The sequence below is a fragment of the Neolamprologus brichardi genome, chromosome 13, assembly GCF_056152115.1.
Source record: "Neolamprologus brichardi isolate AB-2024 chromosome 13, ASM5615211v1, whole genome shotgun sequence".
NCBI lineage: Eukaryota > Metazoa > Chordata > Actinopteri > Cichliformes > Cichlidae > Neolamprologus > Neolamprologus brichardi.
This window is the reverse complement of record NC_142116.1, coordinates 1,439,042-1,458,786: the sequence shown is the minus strand read 5'-3', so window position 1 is coordinate 1,458,786 and position 19,745 is coordinate 1,439,042. Positions and strand designations below refer to the sequence as shown.

The following is a 19,745-nucleotide window of genomic DNA, read 5'->3' as shown; positions in this document are numbered from 1 at the left end:
TAAACTCTAAATCAGCTAAACATTTCTACAGCGGCCCTTGAGGATTGTTGAGACTGCGTACTTTAAGGCTGCAGACCCTGAATTGGGATACAGCTAGAGTTTGCTGTTTACTGTTAGCTTGTCACTTCCGCATCCGGTCCGTCAAGTTACTATGTCGCCAGATATTGTTTGTTTTTACCAACAATTGTTGTATTTTGTGCACTTTTGCAGCGTGTTTCTATTTGCCTGTGTTTTCTTAAGTTGCTGTCCCTACCCTCACCTCTACACGTGAGCTTTTCCTTCATCACTCTCCATTGTAACATGTTTGATTTGGCGCAGGATGCCCTGTCTTTTAATTTCTCAGGACTTGGAGCAAACACTAACAGTTTTTAAATTCTAATTTTTCAATTTCTAAATTGTATATATAAAAAAAGCCTTAGCCCAAATGGTCTTCCATAGCTTGAGCTGTAAACGTTCAGCGCTTCCGCTGATTGGTGGAGTGGCGCATGCGCGGCGCAACCAAAAGAACGAACAGACTGATGGGAACAGGAAGTCCAAAATGGCGATGGACGGAATGATGTCCACGTCCTCGGGTCTATCTTATCACAATGCCGGGGACTTTTACCCGAGAAAGTTCGGCCCGAAGCCGGACGTGGTGCCGTCCGGGGTGACGGAGAGGAAGGTGGGGCCGCTGGATAAACCGGACATGGTGTCGGTGGATGTCCTCAACATCAAGGATTCAGGTTTGTTATGCTAGCAGGCTAACGGCTAACAACACGTATTCAATCAGCTGCTCCGGAGTTTACCGACTAGTTACCGGCTGTTTACCGGCTGAAACGACACTAGCACCGTGGCTAACGGCCGGTTTGAGTCAGTTAGACCTGTCGTCTTTTTTTGGTGAGGGATGTATCCGGATAATCAGTTCGTAGAAAGCAGTTTAACGTTTAAACGGCGTATTTGCACTCCTCCACCATTCCTGCTTCCTCCCTTTAATGGAAAAGGGTGAAGCAGGAGTCCTTCACCGGCTCCCGTGAAATAATCAGCTAAATAATCAGCCTAACGTGGCTCTTTTGGTCCTTCTCGGTGGATCCAGCAACAACCAGCACATCTGTAAAAGCGACAGGGTTAGGGCCACCTTTCTGTTGGAGTCAGCAGAACCTGATGGTAACTGCTCCATTTCATCTTATTGTTAAAGAAAGACTCACTAATATCTGCTCACTACACCTGTGAAGTGTGTGTGCAGGTATTTTATAGGAAACTAGTTCCTTTTAGATGGAGAAGCTGGACGAGACAGTGGATGGAAGAATCTCTTTATGTCCTGCTGTCTCGTGGTTGATGTGAAATCAGCTGAAACATGCTCAGTGTGTTAATATCAGTTTGGACCTCTTATGAATAATCAGATAAATCTTTAAAATTGTCAACCACTTGGATCAAAAACACCCTTTTGCTGAACAACGGAAGGGACCTGATCTGTGGAAAGCCCTGGTTAGATTGCTGTGGCTGACCTGACTGTCTGTTTGCTACAAGATGAAGGATCAGCACCTGCAGCAGGTGGAGAACTGGTTTATGTGCAGCTCTGATGAGTTAAAGGAGGCTGCAAAGCAGAAAAAAGTGCTCCAGCTTAAAATAGTTCTTCTGAGAACTAGTGATGGCATCGAGGACCACATCAGCTGTGACCCAGTCAATCAAAAGCTGGAAACCTGGAAAACCTGAGACGGGACAAACGTTTCTGTCCTATAAGGCTGTAATCACACTTTTGAGTCCTTCTGTAGTTGTGCTGTAACACACTGACTGATTTTTGTCGTCCACAGACGTCCCGATGCACAGGAAGAAGCACGAGCACGACACCTACGTCCTGGTGAGTTTCCTCAGGTTTCACAGTCATAGTTTCTCTCTTATGTCTCCAATGGTCCACGTGTCAAACTCCGAGGAGTGGAGGGTTGGCCACAGAGAGAGAAATTCTCTCCAGTGTGAAACTGGAACAAAGGATTTGTAGAAAGAAGCCAAGCAAAGCTTTAATTAAGGCTTTCATGTGTGATGCAAAACAGTCATTTGTCAGAAAAATGCAAATATAAAATATTTAAATGAACATTTTGTGGTTTTTCTGGGTTTCAGCTGTTTTTAAGCACACGCTTGGGTTTTACAGAGTTATTAGTCGTCATCTGACGACATCGAAAAGCTGAAAACTGTTAGACTTAATTTGGTATCACCTCAAAACATTTCTGTCTTCTTTAAAATCTGCAGAATTTTAGCTGAAACTCTGGTCTGATCGCTCTCAGTGCCTCTAATGTGAGTGCTGCTTTGGCCAGGCTGTGACACTTTTAATCATAAACTGTTTCCCTGCATGAATCTGTCAGCCCGTCTCTGCACATTTCCCTGAAAAATGTCTCCAAGCTTTGGAAAAAGTGAAGGAGGGCGTCTCAAAGTTTTGCAGCTTTCCTGCTGATAAAGAGCTCACGGCTGATTCATCCTGCACCAAAGTGACCGATAAACAATGAATTTTAGAATTAACATTTTACAAAAAGACATTTTTCCATTTTCTACAGCAAATCTGTGTCTCATGAAGAAAAGCTGAGATGTGTGTTTTTTGTTGTATTAACATGTAGCAGGGATTTTAAATGTGTAATTAAACTTGTTTACACTGACAGAAGGCAAAGTGTCACTCGTCCAGCCCATGAAGATCAGAGGATCTGACCCAGGATGGAAAACTGAGCCGACTTCACTGCGATTTATTTTCCTTCAGTGTTACAAACTTAGAATAAAGTTGTTCTTCAGGTTATCAGGAAGCTGAAATAAATGTGCTACAACACGCGGCCACATGGTGGCGGTGTAGGTCAATGTTTGCCTGCTGCTCTGCTGGACCTGATCGTAGTTTAATTTCACTGACAGCCGGACCAAGGGCTTTTATTTTGCTTCTGATGGCTCTTCCTCGTGTGCTTTGAATTTTCAGGGGACTATTCACCCGTTCAGGAAGACGCACAGATCCATCTTTGGGAAGCTTCTGCAGGAGTTCAGGCTGGTGTCCTCAGACAGACGAGTAAGTGATGAAACACGTCGTGTCCTCTCCGGGCTTTGGTTGTTTGGCCTCCTCTCGTTTTCACTGAGCGGCGATCATCTGAAGGATCCTCACGTTATAATCCCGATAAGCTGGTTAGACGCTGTGTGTCATACACCGAGCCCAGCCCAAACACCTCCTGTAATCCTGTTTTCCTGAAAGGTCACCGTGTTCCAGCAGGGATGAAACCCTCAGAGGAAAACATCGTCATTCGTGAGCTGATTTCACGTTCTTTAGCTCGTTAAAGGTCCTCGGAGCGCCGGCAGAGCCTCCGTTCATCTGCTTCCTGCTCTCATCTGTTTGCTGCTGCTTTTCGGTTAAAGTTTAGGATATTCCCTCTGATTGGAAGATTAAACCGAGTAGAATTTAGGATTTTAGTAGCAAACCTTTCCCTCAAACTTTCATGACTCAACCTGCAGTTTCAAAATCTGTTCAGAAACCAGCTTTTATTGTTTGTTCCACACTAGATGAGCCGTGGCAGGTAAAAACAGCCCTGTGGTGAGCTCTGCATGATTAACAGCTCAGAATAAGTTTTCTTATATGGCGCCCTCGGTTCATCCAGTGTGAAACAAGCTGCTTTAGCTCCTCCTTCCTCCAAAGACTTTCTTCTGATTGGCTGCTTTTGGAAAAATAAGGTTTGAAAAGCAGGTGGGTGGGGCTTCTGCACACGAGTCTCTCTCTCTGACATCATAAAGACCCGTAGATTTTAAAAAAAAGAGTTTAATCATGTTTTTTATGAACATGCAGCGCTGGGTGTTTTAACTGCAATGGTAAAAACTCACTGGGAATGCCACACACACCTAATCGCAGATCGGGCTTACTTTGAGTGTAAGGTTTCATTTCTATGAACACATGAACACACGGGAGCGAGATTTCTGGCAGTGAAACCTTTGAGTTTGTGTTTGTGCTCCGTCTGAGTGATATTTACTGCAGCTGTGGCTGATGTTGGTGAAAAAGAGGGAGATCCCTGTAGATTCCCAAAGTCTGCATGTATGTGCTGAATTGAGTGAAGAGGTCATCAGATTAAAGGCTGTGTGGATATATTATGTGTTTTTAATTTAAAGTCTCCTGCATCACTCCGACTCGCCCTCGAATGACCAAATCACAGGCTGTAAAAGCAAATGGCACGCCCTCACCAGGATCACCCACACCAGGAGGTGGCCACTCTCTGTGGGTGATCGCCGTCAGCCTGTCACTTCATTTGGTCGATGTCCACGCTCGGTCTGGATCCAGATAATCCTTTAACACCAAACTCCAGGCCTTTAAAACAACCCTCCATCAACCCCGTGAGCTTTCCACCACCTCTGACTTATTAGCGGCGTTTCCAGCAGAGATCGCTGCTCGGTGACCAAATCTGAGCACATTTAACTCTGAAGTTCCACTTGAAACGGGAGGTGATAGAGGTAAAAGATGAAGTGAATAAACAGTCATTAGAACTCGTGCGGTTTAGAATAAAAAGGGAAAGAAAGACTGAGCAGAAATGGGAACACGCTTTTATCACGCTAAGGTTTGGGTTTCTCTCTCTGGGTCTACCCCGAGGTTTCCTCCCAGCTGGATGTCCTCAGAAAACCTCCAAAGGGAGGCGCTCTGGATGCATCCAAAGCAGACGCCTGAGCCGCCTCAGCTGGCTCGCTTTCAACACGAGGAGCAGCGGATCTATTTTTAACTCCTCCGCTCATCTCTAAGGCCGGGCCGGGCTCGTAGGTGAGCGTTTAGCGTCCGGGCCTGAATCATGATGCCTGGCACGGCCTGAAAACACGGATCCACGGCAAAGGGGAGGACTTGACCCCGGTATTATTTTAACACATCAGATCAGTGCTCGGGGTCAACCGATTCCCAAAGCCGCAGTATCGGAGGAGAACGGGAAAAAGTTGGATCAGTCCATCACAAAATGTGAAAACATCTCCAGCTGTAACACGCAGAATAATCCCAGTGTATAAAAAAAGAAAAACAGTGACATGGAATAAATATACTGAGTGGTCCTTTGGTTTGCTCTCACTGAAATCCAGCTGTCGTCGCTCCGAGAGCTCAGATCATCATCTGAAAGTTCCTAAATCTGAGCAGCTTGAATTTAATGCTGGTAGGAGCTGTGTAGTGCAAATGTTAGTGCTTCAGACATCGCGTTTTCCTGCTTCTGGCTCCTGCTGCAGCCTCCGGTTCACGCCGCCTGCTGTAGGCGTCTCGTCAGCATCTCTTCCTGCAACACGACTTTAAATCCCAGGGCGGGTTCTTCTGCGATTTCCCCCATGCACATAAATTAAATATTCAACAACAACATAAAAACAGGGAGCAGAAGCAGAGTTTGTACTGATTCCTGCTTATAAATAAAAATACAATTACAGTGCATTAAAAAATAAGGTAGAGCCAAAACAAAACAGGCACAGATGTGGAGCTAAAAATGTTTCAGGACAGGACAAAAAAAGCAAAAACACTGAAGGCATGGTAATGAATGTGAAAGGATTAAATGTGTGTGTGTGTGTGTGCGTGCGTGTGCGTGCGTGTGTTATTGTGCTATAATCCACTTTGGTGATGCACTAGCAGGGGGTCCGGCCTCCCCGTAGAGCCCGGGATTGGATTACGCGGTGTCGTACACGGCTTAGCGACCAAACGCGATTCAAAGCAGCAAAAGTTGAGACGTGCTCCCTCAGCGCCTCGCCTCCAGTCTCCGCTTACACCTCCTGTTTGTGCAATAAAGCTCGTCAACATCTGATTTGAGGTTTTACTGATCGCTGAAATCTGCAGGTTTTATGCCATAAATACTGACATTAGCTCTGTGAAACGAAGTCGGCGTCTCGCTGCCTAAATGTGCCTCAAAGTGAACGTGCGTCCTGTGCCGGCTGGGGGATGGCCTTCGTTTCCTAATGTCAGCCAAGCGGTCACATAAAGGTGGTCACCAACTGGAAAAGTCAGCGCGGGCTCTCCCAGTCTGACTACGAGTTCGTGTGAAAGAGGCACAAACGGCGAGCTGTGTGATGATGGAAAAAGAGTAGTATGTAGACCAGGGGTGGACATCTCCAGGCCTGAAGGGCCGGTGTCCTGCAGGTTTTAGATCTCACCCTGAATCAACTGATTAGTTCATTACCAGCCTCTGGAGAACTTCAAGACATGTTGAGGAGGTCATTTAGCCTTTAAATCAGCTGTGTTGGATCAAGGACACATCTAACACCTGCAGGACACCGGCCCTCGAGGCCTGGAGTTGGACACCCCTGATGTAGATGTAGTGGAGAGAAGCAGTGTAAAGGTGTGAGTGTGGCTCAGTGAAACCCAGGACAATCGTTTAGAAGTTTTATTTTAAAAAGAGGCAGCAAACCAGGAAATAGACGTATCCAGTGGTTTAAATGGAAGAAATCTGTGCCACCAATTTGGCATCGCATCCACCGGTGCGAGTGGCAGCTTTGATGTCTTTTCGGTTGGTGGTGCAGCTCTTGGTTGAAGACGCGAGTGTACGATCGTGTCAGCTTTGACCAGCGTGTTAATGACACATCCATTCAGAAGCTCACAGATTCAGATTTTTATAGACCGACATGCTGCAGATGTTCAAAACGATGAAACAATCTGTTAAAAATAAAAACACCTTTTAATGGCTTTGCTTCTAGTTTTGAATCTTCCTTTCATATGTGTGGTAGATCGTCTGAGTGGCAACACCTGTTGCTCAGGAGAATACTGCAGCAGCTTCCTGCGGCTTCACGGCCTACAGAAACGGCTGTGACTGTGTGATTATGTTACTGTCAGACTTCCAGCTGTATGTTCTGCTCTCAGCCATTTCTTTTAGTTCCTGACATCAGACAAACTGAGCGTTAAAAACGGCCCATGCAGCGATCAGTGCGGCTCTCCTCCCAGCTGTTACGTTAAAACGAGGATTTACAAGGAGCAGAACTTAAAGGAGTCTGAAGGATTTCTAAAACGTACAAATGATGGAGGAAAATCAGCAGCACTGAAGTCAGGCTAGTTCAAATGTAATGGTAGTCGGCCAGAGAGATGGTGCAGTCCTGATCAGAAGTTTAAAACCACTTTAAAAATGACAACAACAACAACAAAAATTATATTTTGCGTTGTTGGATCTCAACAAGGTTCCAAGTAGAGCTTCAACATGCAACAAGAAGAAATGTGAGTGAGACAGAAACTTTTTTGAGCAATTTATTGAAAACAACACTTAAATCGAAACAGGTGATCAAAGGTTTAGAACCACGTGTCTTTAAATCGGTGCAAAAATGTGGATTCATTGTCATGTTCTGTTAGGTAGTCCTGATGGCAAAGGTAAACAAACCCTGAACGTGGTCGTGTTGCATAAACAGGGACGCAGTGAGACGGTCATTTGGTCTTAAAGGATCCTGAGGGTTACGGAACAAAAGAATCAAGTGGAAGACCCCAAAAAATGTCTGATTGGCTGTCTTTTGAGACACTGGACGATCCTCGACCCAATATAAGGCCGTTACTGGTGCGACTGCAGCCCCATAACCATCGGACGGCATCTGAGACTGAAGGGCTTAAAAACCAAAAAACAATCTTCAGAGCTTCGTCAAGACAAACGACATCACACGGCAGGAAGAAGACACTGAAAACGAACCAAACGTCAGCTGAGGGGGGTTGGGCCAATCCCAGCTGACACAGGGCGGGACAGGGGCGGGTACACCTGGACAGGTCGCTGGTCCATCACAGGTCTAACAGAGAGTCACATTCACCTACAGACAATTTAGAATCACAAGTTGAGCTGAACGGTCACGTGTTCAAACTGAATTCAAACCCTGGACTGTCGGTTGCACCGGCGCTGACCACTGTGCCACGAAGACCAGCTGGAGACACGATGCTGATGAGATCCTCCTCCAACACAGGAGGAGACTTTAGACCTGGGAAGAAGAAGTGGAAGCTTCTTGCAGCTCTCCCTCAGCACAGGGTTGCGGAGCTGCATCGACGTTCTGAAAGCAAAATGTCCCGACGAAGCTGAACGGGGACATCAGGAAGGACACGACCGCAGGGCGGCAGGGAGAGACGGGCAGGCTTCAAACGAGCGGGAAAACTCGTCTGCAGCCGCCGCCGCTTCATTATGTAAGAGGGTTTATTTTGAGAGGAGAACACTGCCACCCTGGAGACAGCGAGGCCTGTCGGCGCGGTCTGAGCGCCACACCGAGGTCATCGGAGGTCAGTCCTTGTGTTTTAATTGCCACCTAAAGCGAGCCTCGGCGGGTTTCGCCACACGCAAAAAAATATCCCACAATCCCGCTCTGCACAAAGTCTCGAGACTGGTGTGAGTCACACCTCTGCTCGCCACGATGACACACATGTGGCTGGCGCTACGTGGCGGTGCGCCTGGCATCAGCAGCGACTCGGGATTTTAATACAGTACCTGGCGACCGACCCTCTGTCACTCCAGTGTCACATGAAGCCTCAATATGCCTGCACGCCGTCACGCTGCCGCCGGACGGCCGGGCGAGGCCGCCGACGGACAAACGGGGGCAGCAGAGCGTCGCAATGTGGCCGCCGTGCGCGCTCCCCTGGGCGCTCTGCGTACGTGGAGGGAAGCGAAGGTGGGGGGGTGTTTTGGCTCGAGTGCTGTCTCTGTGTTTGCACACACACACACACACACACACACACACACACACACACACACACACACACACACACACACTGAAGGTCTCCCATGCCCGTCGCTGGCTAGTGCTGTCACCAGACGCCCCGACGCTGTCATAACACAGCACACCACAGTAATTGTAGATTTCACAGCACTCGGCGCTCCCCACCACGGCGTATGACTCCAACACGAAGTGACAGGCCAGGACACAAACACACAGTCGCTCGCCCGCCTCGCTCCATTTCTCGTTTCTCTCCCCTCTGACACACACAGGCGTGCACGCACACGCACACGCACACACGCAGCCTGGACTCAAGGTTTTTTCTCTTCATTGAAAATTCTGCTGATTGCACATCCAGGCTGAGGGAACGGGCTGTACTCACAGTACAAACACTGAACGTTTACCTGCGGACTCTGTTGGAGTTGTGTCACCTTTGTGTGTTTGCCCATAAAACCCACAAATGCTTTTTATTAAGGTTAAGATTGAGATCTTTTATTTGTCATTGTAGGAAGACGCAGTTAAATTTCTTTTGTTGACTGTTAACTAAAGGCTGTAAAACAAATTGTAACAACAAAGCTTTATGCAGACAACAGGAATGCGTCTCTTGCCCCTTCTTATTTGTGCGAGCTTCACCCTCACGTGCCGTCGAGTGCTCTTATAATAATAATAATAATAATAATGGATTGCATTTATATAGCACTTTTCGAGACCCTCAAAGCGCTTTAGAATTACACCATTCATTCACTCTAACACACTGGTGGAGGCAGCTGCAGGTGTAGCCACAGCTGCCCTGGGGCAGACTGACAGAGTGTGATGCAGGAGAATGCTCCGTTCTGTTGATGTTGGACCTGACCTCCGCCTTTGATACTGTGGACCATCATATTCTGCTAGATAGGCTGAGACACTGGGTGGGTATATCAGGGGCTGCTTTGGACAGGTTTGAATCCTATTTGCATGAACGATCCTTCTCTGTGGCTACCTCTAAGCACAGTTCCTCTTCTACTTTTCTTGCCTACGGTGTGCCACAAGGTTCAGTTTTGGGGCCTTTATTGTTCTTGCTATATTTACTTCCTCTTCAGCACTTATTGAGCACTTTTAAGGACATTTCGTATCACTGCTATGCAGATGATATTCAGTTATATATCTCCTTTAAGCCCCGTGATGTTTCCAAGCTACAGATTTTGCATAAGTGCATAGACTCCATTAGAGGCTGGATGGGTGGAAACGTTCTTCAACTAAATGAGGAGAAGACTGAAGTTCTTGTTTGTACCTAGTGTTATGGAAAACTTGGGTCCACTTGCTACATTTGCCAAACCGTCTATCAGGAGCCTTGGTGTTACTATTGACTCAGCTCTGACTTTGGATGCTCATGTAAAATCTTTGGTTCGTTCCTGTTTTTATCACTTGAGAAACATTGCTAAGCTGAGTCCCGTTGTATCGCGCTCCGAATTGGAAATTGTCATTGATGCATTTGTTTCATCTCGTCTGGATTATTGTAATTCTTTGTTTACTTGTTCATGTAAAGCCTCTTTGGAGCGTCTGCAAGTTGTTCAGAACGCTGCTGCAAAGCTTCTGACCAAGTCCTCCAAGTCCTCCCATGTCACACCCCTGCTGATCCAGCTGCGCTGGCTCCCCGTTAAATTCAGAATCCACTTTAAGGTTTTGACCTTGACCTTCAGGGCTCTGCATGGACAAGCACCAACATATAGAAGTGAACTTTTACATCCATACATTCCCAGCAGGTCCCTGAGGTCATGTGACCAGGGCTTGCTTGCTGTCCAACACACGAGGCTGAAAACAAAAGGCGACAAAGCTTTTGTGACTGTGGCCCCAGATTGTGGAACTGTCTCCCTTTGAGCTGAGATCTGTGGACTCAGTGGTCACTTTTAAAAAACAGCTAAAAACTCATCTTTTTAAACTTGCTTTTGGTTGATTTTTATTTTTAGGTTTTAGCTTCTGTGAAGCACTTTGTGATTTTTATCTTGAAAGGTGCTATATGAATAAAATTTTACTTACTTAGAAGCGAGGCTGCCATATCGCGGCATCACCAGTAGCGTGAAGTGTCTTGCCCAAGGACGCAACGACTGTCCGAGCCGGGGCTCGAACCGGCGACCTTCCGATTACAAGACGAACTGCCAACTCTTGAGCCACGATCGCCCCATGATCAGCCACGATCGCCCCATGATCAGCTTAGATCAGAACCAGGCTGACTGTTTTTATAAATCCTGAGGAGACGGAGCCTTTGCGGTGTTGGCTCCTATAATGAGGAACGAGCTGCCTCTGGAGGTCAGGCAGCTCCATCCCTTTTCTCCTTGGCTTTTAAACCAGTGTGAGTTTATGCACCTGTACGGATTTATTATTTTTTTTCTTGCTCTCTTATTTCTTTTCTTTTTGTTTTTGTACAGCACTTTGATCAGCTGTTCTGTTGTTAAAAGTGAAATCTTCTCAATTCAGTTTTATTTATACAGCGCCAAATCACAACAGTCGCCTCAAGGTGCTTTATACTGTAAGGTAGACCCTACAGAGAAAATGTATATGACTCCTATGAGCAGCATTTTGGCGACAGTGGGAAGGAAAAACTCCCTTTTAACAGGAAGAAACCTCCGACAGAACCAGGCTCAGGGAGGGGCGGGGCCATCTGCTGTGATTGGTTGGGCTGAGAGAAGGAAGTTTAATAGCAGGATTTTCTTTGAGTCAAGGTTTCCTGTTGGGAATAACATCCAGTAATCACTGATGTCGCCTCGTTACTGGTTACCAGCACAAACCATACATGAAGACAGAAGCTAACACTGGTGTAGCTTTCTCAGGTAAAGTTGAGCCACCATGACATACGGAGGTCCTGCTTTAGGCCTATTTTATGTCTTTGTCTTTATAAATGCTGCGTACGGGTCTGCTGGTGCGTATCATTGAATGCTAAGAAACACAGCACTGTGTGAAAGTCTTGAGCCAGCCCTTCTTTATGTGTTGCTGCAGTAATAGATGCAGTAATTTATTGAAACATGCAAACATACATGGAAATACTGACAGCCGCCCTTCCACAAGACATTTCTGAGGAGGCTTCAGTCAGCAGTAGACGATCAGCTGAAGGTCCAGGTCGTCTCTGATCTGTTGTAAATAATAAGGAGAAGAAGAAATTCTTCTTTTGTGCTCCATATGCCAAGTTTTCAGCTATTTTTTTCACCTTGTTGGTGCAAAAATACTATTTTATGTCAGATTTTGGCATTTTTCATAGATTCTACTAAAGAAATGGAAACACCTGCTGGTAACAGGCGCTCAGTTGTGTGTCGACATAACACTGATTCATCCTTTGAGTTTGAAGCTATTTCTGCTTGAATGAGTCGTAGGTGGTTTAAACATGAAACTGCAGTGAAAATGATCAAGTACATGGACCGCACTGGAAATGAGTGAAGAAGCAGCCGATGTCCAGAGAACAACTTAAAAATCTAAAGAAATGAGGCGTGGCTCAGCGCTGTATACGCTTGGCGTTCTGCTTCGTTTATTTCTCTGTTTGGAACAAGAGGCTCGGCCCTGCAGACGTTCCTGACGGGCAGAGCTGCTCTTTGTCATCACCGAGCCCGTTTCCTGCTCTGAATGTGACCTTCCTCTGGGCTCGTGTTTCTGATTCAGACCTCAGCGAGCGTGTCCCGCCAAGGCCGAGCCTCGTTCACTCAGAGCGTTTACTTAAATCTCACCGAGCTCAGAGCGGCGGGACTGCAGGTGGGAAACTCACCCTTGCCGTCCAAGAGCCAAAACCAGCAGCTCCCAGTCTGATTGGAGCTCTGATTGCCTGTTAGAGGAGAGCTGTCTGTAGTGAGCGGTTGAGACGTGATCAAAAAATGTATTTAAAAAATAAAGAAATCTTGTGTCACTCTGAGTTTTGTTTGGTTTACAGAGCGTCAGCTGATCAAAGCCTGACTCTGATCAGCTGACGTTGCTCCTCGCTCGCCGGATGTAAAGATGTCTGAGGAGCGCTGGTTCCTGCTCGTTTATGAACCTTTTTGTTTTTATTGCATGTTCGAAAAAGATTTGCCTCACATGTGCAAATAAACTTAACCCTGGAGAACCAATGGGGTCAGATCCGACCCCATTGGTTCTCCAGGGTTAAAATGATTGTATCTGTTCTGCTTCATATGGTTAACCACACTGATCCATCTCAGTCGGTAAAAAGCTTCAAAACGGCTTCAAAACATCTCTTCAGCACTATGAGTGAAGTAAAGTCCCTCGTGCCTCTCGCTGATGTGATGCTGATTAAAGGACCGCTTATTGGTATGACGGGGCCTCAGCGGGGCCTCGACCCGGAGCTTGAGCCGCCGCTCTCTGACGGCTTTCTTGTTTGTTTGTTGTCGTTTGCAGTCGTGGAGGATCCTGCTGTTCGGGGTGCTCAACCTGCTGTGCACCGGCTGTCTGCTGATGTGGTGCAGCTCCACCAACAGCATGGGTGAGCACACACACACACACACACACACACACACACACACACACACACACACACACACACACACAGTCGCGGATGTTAACCGGCAGAGATACCTGTCGACACACCGTAAACACAGATTGACACACACACACAGGCAGGATCGTCTCGCCGCAGGGGGTCAGGCTGATCCTGATGCTGCTGTGTGCGTGTGTCTGAGGCGGCGGCGGCGGGGAGGTCACCTCAGTCAAAATATTGCACTTTAAAGGGCACGTTGAAGAAACAGAGTCCTTCACAGCGTCTGCTTTCGCCCTCCGGTGCTACAACACAGAGAACACATCTGTCATATTGACAGGCACGCTTTATTTTTCCCTCTCCAAACTCAGCGGCACAGCAGAGCCGTTCCACCTCGTAGCTCTGTGCTCGCCGTGTATGAAAGCGACGGGTTTAAATCAGTCTCTCAGCTGACGGGAAGGAGACGTCTGCTCACAGGTTGGTGGATTCATAGATCAGTGGGAATGATGCCGAGGAGAGAAACTTCCCAAAGCCTGGAATATCGGTTGTCACAGCTTAAACTCGTGTGAGTGTTACAGGCTCAGGTTTGATTATTTAGTGTTTGTGCTGATGCTCCGTCTGCCTCCAGCAGGGTGAGGCGGCGTGTTTATGGTCAGCGAGGCCCGTGTATGCCCACCAACATTAAATCCTCTCAGGGATCCATCGCTCAGAAAAACGCTGCCATGAAAAGAACAACATGCAACTTTATCCCCTGCTCTGCCTGCAAATACTGCAGACACGCGCGCACCGAGACGCGCACACACGGGGCGGTGGCGTCGGGTGTCGCGCAGACAGGAAGCAGAGAACAGAGGTATCGAACAAACAGGGGAAGGCGACACCGCTGTCGATACTTGGCCCCGAGGAGAACGGGCGCAGACAGCGGGCCGGTCTCAACGCTGCAGACAGTCCTCTGCAGCGAGGAAGTCTCCTCCGACCTCGGCAGCAAACACAACTTTAACACAGGTTACGAGGAAGTACGACACGTGCTGGTGTTTATGGAGGCACCCTTTGAGAAAAAGACAGCGGCGCTCACGCTGCGGCGTCCGCTACGTTCGTGTTTGTTGGGCGGCGTTTGTGCAGCTCATGATTCCAGTCCAGGCTCCGCCCCTTTTTCTGGCATGTAAAGACTCCCTAATTGTATTTAGACTGATACTGCTTACATTTAACTAAAACTGATCTAAACAGAAACTGAGGCTACATCCACACGTAAAGGCAGAAATGAAGGAAAACGCTGCTAGGAACATGCCAAAGCAGCAGGTGGCACTATATTCCTAACCGTGTAGAAATGTTGGCCAATCAGAAGTCTAGAAGCCTCGGTGGGAAATAGTAAACAAAGATGGGGCATAGAAGCAGAACCGAGTCGTATGTGTGGAGGGACAGTAACTGTGTGTGTATATGTAAGCATTTAAACACTGCAGAGAGTACAATTAACAGTAACAGTATTGTAGAAATTCATTTCACCGAAACAATAACGTGGCGCACAGTGTGACGTCAAAAAAGGCGCACACCTTTGACGCTGCGTTTTCTCCGTTTTCCTCGTCCACACGTAAATGCAAAAACAGAGTTTTCCTCGTCTCCATCCTGGCCGGAGTTTTTAGAAGAAGAGCTTCTCTGAACTTCTCAGATGGAGTCACTGGAAAATCCTTCCTAAAAACTCTGTTATCTGATTGAATGTGTTCTTCCTCATTCTTTCATCATCAACGTCACCAGCGCTGAAGAACATCGGATGTTTTAGATTTAATACGCAACATCAGTGCTTCCGTCACTGACGCAGAGAATCTGAAGGATGTCGGTGATTTCTGACCTTTGCTCCAGCGTCATTCAGACAAAATGGATGTGACCTGACGGCAGCAGGTGGTTAGCACTGTTGCCGCACAGCAAGAAGGTCCTGAGTTCAATTCCAACATCAGGTCTTTCTGTGTGGAGTTTGCATGTTCTCCCCATGTTTGTGTGGGTTCCCTCCGGGTACTCCGGCTTCCTCCCACCGTCCAAAGACATGCAGCTTGTGGGGATAGGTTAATTGATAATCCAAATTGTCACTAGGTGTGAATGTGAGCGTGAATGGTTGTCTGTCCCTGTGTGTTGGCCCTGCGACAGACTGGCGACCTGTCCAGGGTGTACCCCGCCTCTCGCCCAATGACAGCTGGGATAGGCTCCAGCGCCCCCCACGACCCTGAAAAGGAGAAGCGGAAGCGAATGGATGGATGTGACCTGCATACGAGCAGGGGTCATGGACAGGCTGATGGATGGGGTCAGGCAGGAGTCTCTGGACTGTGGTGTGAGCAGGCAACGCTGTGATGTGGAGCGGGTGGAGGTATGCTCTGGAGAGGAGAGGAGTGAAAGTCAGTAGAAGAAAGGTGAACATGTGAGGAGCAGAGGAGATGAAGGTGGATGAGTTTAAATGCCCTGGGTCAACCATCAAAGCGAGTGCAGGGAGGGTGGAGCTGTGATGCTGCTGTGATGCTGCTGTGATGCTGCTGTGGGCCTGAGCACACAGAGCATCACAGCAGCATCACAGGAGCCGACCAGCTCAGTTAAATCATGCCAACATTCTCAATGATGTCACGCTCGGAGACAAATTTAATGCCTCATTTACAGGCGACTTATTGGACACTTTTATGCAGTTTAACTTGGAGGTTAATTTGCTCGTACTTCACTGCAGCTGCTGGTGTTTTCTGGTGCGTTTGAAATAAAATGTGTACATCCAGCACCTGTGGTGCAGAGGCAGCCTTTAAATGAAGCATGAGCCACATACATGTGACTCCGCCCACACACACGCAGACGTGTACCCGCTGACCTCCCTTTGCACACACTCTTTAGCTCACGACTAACGGCTTAGCTGACGTTTAAATACACACCATAGATCTACAGCCATCAGAGGATGGTATGTTCTCTACAGTCAGTTTCCTGAACTTTTGATCTAATCTCAGCCTAATCTTACTTGATCCCAACCTAACAACACATCTACGCAAAAAAGGAAGAAATGAGGGTGGTTCAGGCCTTTTGTACAGCACTTGTATCCAGATGAAGGCATGTCAGGGTGGTCTGCATAACTGTGAGAAACAGACAACAGACAGGAACCTGGTTTAAATGCTGGAGAGGAGCAGGTATTTAAAGCTAAATCAGGGACAGATACAGAGACTCTAAGGTGATCCTACAAATGATAAAATATACATCAAATAAATCAAATTAATGAAAAAATATATCTGAAGACATAAAAACACACTCTGTAGTTACCTGTAAACACGTTGCCTGTCATGAATAAATGAAACTTTAGTGTTACATCACGAGCGAGCCGACTGAGATTGCCTAATATGATGAATCTGATTATTTATTAGCTGACATCATGTGAAGCAACGATGTGAATGTTCAGTTTAACGCAGGCTCCGTCAACGATGCTTAAAAAGGTTTAAAAACGGTTCAATGCAAACGACCACAGGCATCAACAGCGTTGGACGAAACCATCGCTATACACAGAAGTCGAACCACGCTGCACCATTGTAGTCAGTACCATTTTATACCACAAGGTGGCGCAGTGCTGTAATCTTTATGTCAGTGTTAATGAGGAAGGTGTTCGTTACAGCTCTGTGGGACACGTGGGCTTATATAAAAGTGAAAAAGCGAAACCTGCGGCACACGAAACATGTCACCACGCTGGTGAAACTCTGCCCCCTGCTGGTGGAAGTTTTAGTCGAGCACTGCAGAGGGAAACTACAAAAAGCTCTTTAAATGTGAGAGCTCAGACTGTGTGTGTGTGTGTGTGTGCGTGTGTGTGTGTGTGTGTGTGTGTGTGTGTGTGTGTGTGTGTGTGTGTGTGTGTGTGTGCGTGTGCACGCTGTTTAAGCAGCCAGTGTTGCTGAAACTTAATCTGATGATGATTCTTCAGATCTGTGTGTGTGTGTGAGAGACAAAAAGCTGATGTCTTCATTTTGTAGAAAGCTGAAAAACGATCCAGTGATCCACTGCACAATTTGATATGGACACACACACACACACACACACACACACACACACACACACACACACACACACACACACACACACTGATCCCGTCTCCCCCTCTGTTTCCCTGACAAACACACACCTCTCAGCACTTACCTGAACTCACCTCCTTCTCTCTCTCCTGCCTGTCTCAACCCCTGACCCCACCTTCCACCCTCCACCCTCCTCCCAGCTCATGGCTGCTCCATCTTCATGTTCTCCTCCTCCTTTCACACAGTTGGACCTAATTGCACGTGCATGTTTGCTTCGAGGCTTCCAGGCTGAATAAACGTTGTCACTTTATTCCCTGCAGCAGCTCCTGGGTGGGACGAGCCTCTCGTCTCTTAATTCAGTTTTATTTATTTCAGAGCACAGACGTCCCCCTAAAACTCTGCCGTGGTCGTCCTCGGCCTCTCCAGGCTTTCATCTGCACGACTCTGAGCTCAGTTTTCGCGGTGTGCACCGATCATTTGATGGCACCAGTCGAGTGTTTGGACCCAGAAATGGTTTCTGATGGCAGACCGTACTTGTGGATTTATTTAAAATAACTGCTGTCTTTAAAAGCGTTAGGGGGGTGGTGGTTTGTACCCTGCCTGAGATCTTCACCCGTACAGTCAGTGCAGATGTGCAGGGTGGATCCTGCAGCTGAATATATCACTGAATTAACATTTCTAAAATCATACAACCCACATTAACCCTTTAAAGCCGGTCGGAGCAGCACGCTCCGTTTTGCGTAACTATTTTTAAATCCCGGTAGCTCTGCAACCACGTGAGCTAGCGCAATAATTTTTTTTGCATATGAAACCGGAGGAGTTGTACTTACATCTTATGCCATCAGCTTGTCCTCGGTCACAGTTTCCTTCCACATATAGCTTTGCAAAAACTGCATAAAAAGCACTTGCAGCAACAAAAACATAATATTCCAGAAACACGCTTTGCTGATCCGATCAGCTGCTCGTAACACTTCCTACGTCCATCAGCGCGAACTATCGCATGTCCGCCATGACCTGCCCGAAACCGGAAGTGACGTCATTTTGCGGAAATGTAGTTTTTTACCATCAGGGCCTCATGAGCCTATACTGGTGTTTTTAAAAGTTATCTTTGACTTTATGACTTTCTGTGTGGTTTCTGGGATGCTTAGGACTCATATTGCACTGCTGGAAATAGTTTATTTTGATGCATATGCTGCTTTTTTGCAAATTTGCATTATAATATTTATTTTCGTTTTTCCTGCAGTGTATAAAAATTGGTGTATTTCAAAAATAAAACTATGAAGACACTCAAAATAAATTTCCTGTGGTGGGAAACTATTTTGTGCAACTTTTTTGTATTTACAGTTTTGAGGGATAAGCCTCTTAAATTTCTCTAACTACAAATATATGTTAAAAAGACAAAAACGATTTTAATTTTTTTGGTAGTTTATTGCACTTTTTTGAAATTTATGTAATTACTATGCACTTAATGCAGACATATTATTAAAATTTGGGCTGTAATGGTTGTATTGATGTATAGCAACTTGAAATGCTCCCAAAAATGGCTCCACAGCATGTAAACATATAATATAAGCTCTGGCGGACTTGGTTCTATGGTAGGTCTTAAAGGGTTAATGCCCAGGTTCAATATATAGTTTAAATATTTTGAGTGTGTGTGTGTGTGTGTGTGTGTGTGTGTGTGTGTCTCCAGCTGTTTTTCGGCCCAGAGCAGCTCAGACAAACCAGGTCAAGTGTCGTCAACAGACGAATAAACACACGTCCTCCGTCCTCCGGAGAGTTGAAGAGTGAGCCTGTGTGTGTGTGTGTGTGTGTGTGTCTGTGTGTGTGTGTGTGTGTGTGTGTTCGACTTTCTCACATTAAGACAATGAAAGGATAGGTGTGTGATTTCAGGATAGAAGACCTGCCCTCTGTGTGGGGGTTTGTGATGTGCAGAGCTTAGTTTGATTTTGTTCGTCGTGTTTCTGAGACAGATGATAAAAGAATCTGATGTTTTCTGCAGTTTTGTTTTAAATTCGAGTAGAAACGACGGTTTTCCTGCTCTGACTGTAGAAGTTGGAATATTTCAGTCGTGTTTTCGGCTGTTGCAGTGTTTGTGTGCATATCCATGAGTTTGTTTGTTTCTCATCCCGACACGGTTGAGTGCACACATGTTATCTGTGTGTGTGTGTGTGTGTGTGTGTGTGTGTGTGTGTGCGCTGTCCCCAGGCCCTCAGTGTTCCTGTGTGTCAGAACACAGCTGGTGAAGCAGTTCGTCCCACGGGGCCTTCAGTACAGCCAACACACACACATTTGCTGTAGCTGTGTGTGTGTGTGTGTGTGTGTGTGTGTGTGTGTGAGAGATCCACTCCTCTTGCTCCCCAAACAGCCACCACATGTGCTCCTGGCTCTTCCTATGACTCGATCTCCTAAACACACTGATGTCTGTGACTGTGCTCCCAGCGGTCCCACCTTTAAAGCCGCAGCCTGCTGCAAACTGCAGTCACTTCATTATAACGACGGCTTGTTTGGGTTCAGACTGCAGGACCGAGTGATTCGACTGTATGTGCTCCGTGCTCGCCTTAACGCGTGGGCCGGCCTGAACCAAACATGGAGGGTTAATGTGCCGTCGCCTGTTTTGAGCAGCCGTCCGTCCCACACGGTCCCAAACTTAGAGGAAATCAGAACCAACATGCAGGGTAACAACGCTCGCTTCCTAAGAC

The 19,745-nt window shown here is 46.9% G+C and overlaps 1 protein-coding gene across 1 annotated transcript in view; it reads left to right on the top strand.

Moving 5' to 3' along the window:
• The first annotated feature begins 424 nt into the window (after nucleotides 1-424).
• The window catches only part of slc30a6 (solute carrier family 30 member 6), a 61,463-nt gene continuing 42,142 nt past the window's right edge, over nucleotides 425-19,745 (top strand). The window contains exons 1-4 of the mRNA XM_087849949.1: nucleotides 425-722; nucleotides 1,791-1,837; nucleotides 2,930-3,016; nucleotides 12,958-13,042. Coding sequence (XP_087706075.1) covers nucleotides 425-722; nucleotides 1,791-1,837; nucleotides 2,930-3,016; nucleotides 12,958-13,042 — 517 coding nt within the window. The remainder of the gene's footprint in view (nucleotides 723-1,790; nucleotides 1,838-2,929; nucleotides 3,017-12,957; nucleotides 13,043-19,745) is intronic.